Here is a 4,360-nt window from a genome sequence, read left to right as displayed (position 1 = left end):
TCGTAGACCCATTACCTTTTTAGCGCTTCAGAGTTCGTGATCCGCCTCAGAAGAGTGCCATTCGGCTATCGCCAGAGTATCACGGCCACCACAAGCAACTAGTTTAGCACACCACCGGCCTTCAGCTGCACTGCCGCTGATGCCTTTAGGAGGTGGAATTGTTATCGGAACTTCAGCTGGATTCCCTGTTGTCACCTTTCGTCCATATCCCAAACGTCCATGGTCCCCTCGTCCAAACTGCAAGCATCAAGATAAGTCAGATGTGTTTTGCATGACTGCCTTGAAAACCACTTGGATTCAAGTTAAACGTGAATTGGAAATAGAAAGTTTTGCTCATCTTGGGTTCCTGATTGAGTTTCAACACTCGGAAAAATGTACAGCAGAGAGAAAACGAAGCATTTATTGAGTGTTACAGAGATGCATTAAATAAATACCTTGTAATAACCACAAGAGCTGATGTTCCAAAACAGAAAAACAGAACTTTCCGATTTCAACTGAATTAAGTCGAATTGGTGAATTTTGTTCATCAATATTTATTCAAGACTATGTACATAAAACCTATATCAAATGGTCAGGGATAGAAAATATATAACATTAGAGTTGATGTTCCAAACATTTTTATTTTGTTTGCGGCTATCTACATTGTTTTTTATATTCCTGAAGGGCATATATTGATTGTTTATTTTTCTGAAGAGCATATACCGTTTGGTGGGCTGAATGGCTGATAGTATGTCCATTTGATGCATAAAAAAGATGCATATATTGCTTGTTTATTTTTCTGAAGAGCGTATACCTCTGGGTGGGTTGATGGTACGTTCATTTTTGCATAAAAAAGATTAAAAGATGTGTAAAGCACTTACTGAATACATGCAGCCATCCCTCGTTAATGCAACGGAGTGAGTACCTCCACAAGAAACCTGCAAAAAAAAAACAGAAGTTTTTATATTTGGTTTTCCAAAGAAGCATGCTATAAATAACAAAACAAAATGTTCACATCATAAAATTGCCTAATTACTCAAAGGGACAAACCACAAAACAAAGAAAAGAAAAGAAGCCATTAACAGATATATTAAATTCGTAACAAACATAGATATGTCAACACAGTCTTAAAGAGCAAAAGCTAGAATTTGGCTTAGTCTATACCCAAATTCATGATACTATAAGAATGTGAGTTAAGGTGTTTTAAGTACCATGACACACATGCAGTCACGCAAAACTGATGTTACTCAATTTTTATGAAAGCAACGAAATGAATGGAAGGCTGAAGGAGCATTTCGTTTGTTGCATTTTTATTTAAGTCATTACAAATTTTTAATATAAGAATCACAAGGATGCTGATACATGTAAGAACCTGAACAATGTCCTCGCCCACTAAAAGTTGAACCCTTTGAGGAACCATTTTGCTGCTCTTGTCATCTCCAAATCCAAGTCTTCCGTGCTCCCCTCTGCCCCATCCATACACCTAAAGAAAAACATGAACTAGATAGAAGCACCGACATGTGTTCAAATGCACAAATTTTTAGCTGAATGAAGAGACATAATATATACCTCTCCATCATCAGTCAACGCGGTAGAATGCCATCCTCCAGCAGCAATATCAACCTGGACAACAATGCAGAGAATCGCTTAAGTCCAACCATAAGTAAAATCAAAGATGTTCTATTTCTCAAAATTTATTATAACGGTAAGTTCTAGACTATACTCTTTTCCATAGAACTCCAAATTGTTATTGCCATGTGATATCAGTAATTTCATAACGTATAACCTTCAAAATTCCATCTCTATTCACCGTCTTTTGTTCAGAAATTATCATTACTATAAAAATCAACCACAAAAGTTAGTTGAAGTTGATATAATGAAACAATCACTGACTGGTGGCAAAAATAAAATGCTCACAAGATTCTATGCAATGGAAAAAGGAAACTAATGGCCAACAGAGTATATATAGAGGATGGTAACACAAACCAAAGTAAGATCAGAGAGGCCCTGGACAGGAATAGGTTGTGATCTTGGCTGGGTATCACCAGTTCCAAGCTGACCATACTCATTATTGCCCCAAGCCATCAAAGTTCCATCGTCAAGAAGAGCTAAATTGTGAAATGCACCTACTGCAATTAACCTAACACTATCAAGACCTTGCACTCGAACTGGGGTCGAAATTTGCTTTCTGTAGATTGATTGACGTTAAACAAGTGTAAGCAACTAACTAAGCTACTTAATCCAATGAATGCCAGTAACAGATAAGAAAAAATCAGAAAAGAAATAATATATTTATCACAGACTTCAGTAAACCAAACATACATGTCTCCAGGAGGCCATGGTTGACCCCATGTCCATACATGTCCTTCTCGGGTAAGAACAACAGAATGAGTTCCACCAGCAGCTACCTGTGAGGTGAAAAAGTTAGGACTGTCACCGGTGAATCTGACTAGTGGCTTGGCGCATGCGTATTGCATATACATTAGAAAATCAAACACATGGCAAAAACAGTCAAATGCTGCTTCTTGGGTTGATAAAAAATAATTCTAAGTCTTTGGGGCCAAACATGAATAAATGTCGATGGTAATCATAGATCATCTAGAAGAATAATTATCAGCTATGCTTGATATTGAAATGTTTCATTCAGTACAAGTTCACTGCAACAATTTTTTTGATATTAATTAACCCAATTATCCGAGGGGAATGAAGTATTAAAATGATTATTTTCCATGCTTAAAACTGAGATACGGAAGTTTAACCACCTGACGAACAGAAAGTCTTGGCACACATCGCTGTGGAATGATTATATCTCTTCTGACAGGTTTGCCCATGTCTTCTTTCCGTTCAGGTTCTTCACCACACTGTCCATACTCATTCCCACCTGCACCGAAGAAGGTTCACCGTTCAGAAATAAAAGGAGCTAACTCTACTTTTTAGTCCACATATGAATCACGAAACTATCCTAGCACGAGATCAAAATTTCCACTTATTAACCACAAATAACTTTGAAAGCTGAAACTTCAACATTTTCCACTCTCACTTGGCCTCTGTAAAATGTAAACACATTAAAAAAAGGTACTGAGCAAAAACAGTAGACGTACCCCATGCATAAGCTCGACCTTGTTCATCAACGGCCAAGCAATGCCAGCCACCAATAGCAGCCTATGATCAAAACCAGAACACTTTACTTACAAAGAATGCCAAAGTCTACACCATTGTCAAAAAAACAAATAAATAAATAAGTCACAGAAAAGAAACCATGAAACACCTGAATAATTTTGAAATTGGCAAGTGCCTTAACTTGGCTGGGAACATTCTCATTTTTGGTTTCCTGTGGATGGCCCAGTGTTCCCCTTTGATTCCAGCCCCATGTAAATAACTAAATCATCACAAGCATCAAGCAAACAAGCACACTATCAAACACAGTATAGACATATCATCAAATACAGTAAAACCAAGATAAAGGAGTTCAAAATTAGAACCTTTCCGTCATCACATATAGCAAGGGAGTTACGGCTGCCGGCCACTACAGAGCAAACGTTGCTAGAACTCAGAGCAGAAATGGCACAAACCCATTCTTTCTCCTCACTGTTTCCAATTCCCAACTGCCCATCTTCTCCAGAACCCCTAAAAAACCATTGAAACCTAGATACGAGTGAAAATTGAGAAAGAGCATGTAGGGTAGACTGTAGTTTGATGAGGTAATGGGGGAGACCATGCAATAACAACAGTTTTGGAGGCCATAATTAGTGGGATGCCACTGCACCGGCGGGCTTCTACGACAAGTTCTCAAAGAACGTGTCTTTCGATGGAGGCTGTGGCTGCGCAGCCACAAATTTTGGGTAGGTTTCAACAGTGATTTCAAGTTGAATTGAAGCGCGTATCTGACTCGGAAACCATCTTTCCATGGAATGGATGATACTTCCAGAAACAAATTCCCAATATATTTTAGGAGTTTCTATCAATTTTATTATTATAACAAATGTAATTCATACAAAAATATTTAATTTAAAATTTTAAACCTAATAACTTTATTTAAAAAATCTTAAATTTTTAGGGAAAAAAACATATCAAGTTAATATATTTATATTATGATTTATGCGTATGAAATATAATATAGAGATATATGTTCGTATACATAATTGAATCACGAATCTTTATTCATTGATACAAACATAAAAATTTAAAAGTATTTTTAAAAAACACAAAAAGTGAGTTATAGCTTTTATATAATAATAAACCTAATAAATTATGTTGAAAATATAATATTAAAATGTGTATGTTGAATGTTGAATGTTGAATGTTGAAAATTAGGTAAAATTAGGTGTTGAATATTGAAAATTAGTGTGTGATGATGTATGTAATGATGAATTTATTTTTG

At 36.2% G+C, this 4,360-nt stretch overlaps 1 protein-coding gene across 1 annotated transcript; it reads right to left on the bottom strand.

Annotated features, from left to right (window-relative positions):
• On the bottom strand, positions 1–3,900 carry LOC140817206 (ultraviolet-B receptor UVR8-like). The gene is made up of 11 exons (XM_073176847.1): positions 3,695–3,900; positions 3,462–3,606; positions 3,248–3,358; positions 3,081–3,141; positions 2,742–2,860; positions 2,302–2,387; positions 1,966–2,167; positions 1,549–1,602; positions 1,352–1,462; positions 861–917; positions 1–237 (listed from the first exon to the last, which is right to left on the bottom strand). The coding sequence occupies exons 1-11, from the start codon at positions 3,721–3,723 to the stop codon at positions 28–30; spliced, it is 1,185 nt and encodes a 394-aa protein (XP_073032948.1). The 5' UTR covers positions 3,724–3,900; the 3' UTR covers positions 1–27.
• Between the last annotated feature and the right edge of the window lie 460 nt (positions 3,901–4,360).

The sequence above is a fragment of the Primulina eburnea genome, chromosome 16 (assembly GCF_022965805.1).
Source record: "Primulina eburnea isolate SZY01 chromosome 16, ASM2296580v1, whole genome shotgun sequence".
In the NCBI taxonomy this organism is placed as follows: domain Eukaryota; kingdom Viridiplantae; phylum Streptophyta; class Magnoliopsida; order Lamiales; family Gesneriaceae; genus Primulina; species Primulina eburnea.
The sequence above is the reverse complement of the archived record's forward strand: the minus strand, read 5'-3'. Positions and strand labels throughout refer to the sequence as shown.

What these genes read in the sequence shown, in the direction of transcription:
- LOC140817206 (XM_073176847.1), bottom strand. Translation starts at nt 3,723, where the DNA reads ATGGCCTCCAAAACTGTTGTTATTGCATG. An exon ending in AAAACTGTTGTTATTGCATG is followed by an intron (nt 3,607 to 3,694) that starts GTCTCCCCCATT and finishes ATGGTTTTTTAG; the next exon opens with GGGTTCTGGAGAAGATGGGC. An exon ending in CCATGGCCTCCTGGAGACAT is followed by an intron (nt 2,168 to 2,301) that starts GTATGTTTGGTT and finishes ATCAATCTACAG; the next exon opens with AAAGCAAATTTCGACCCCAG.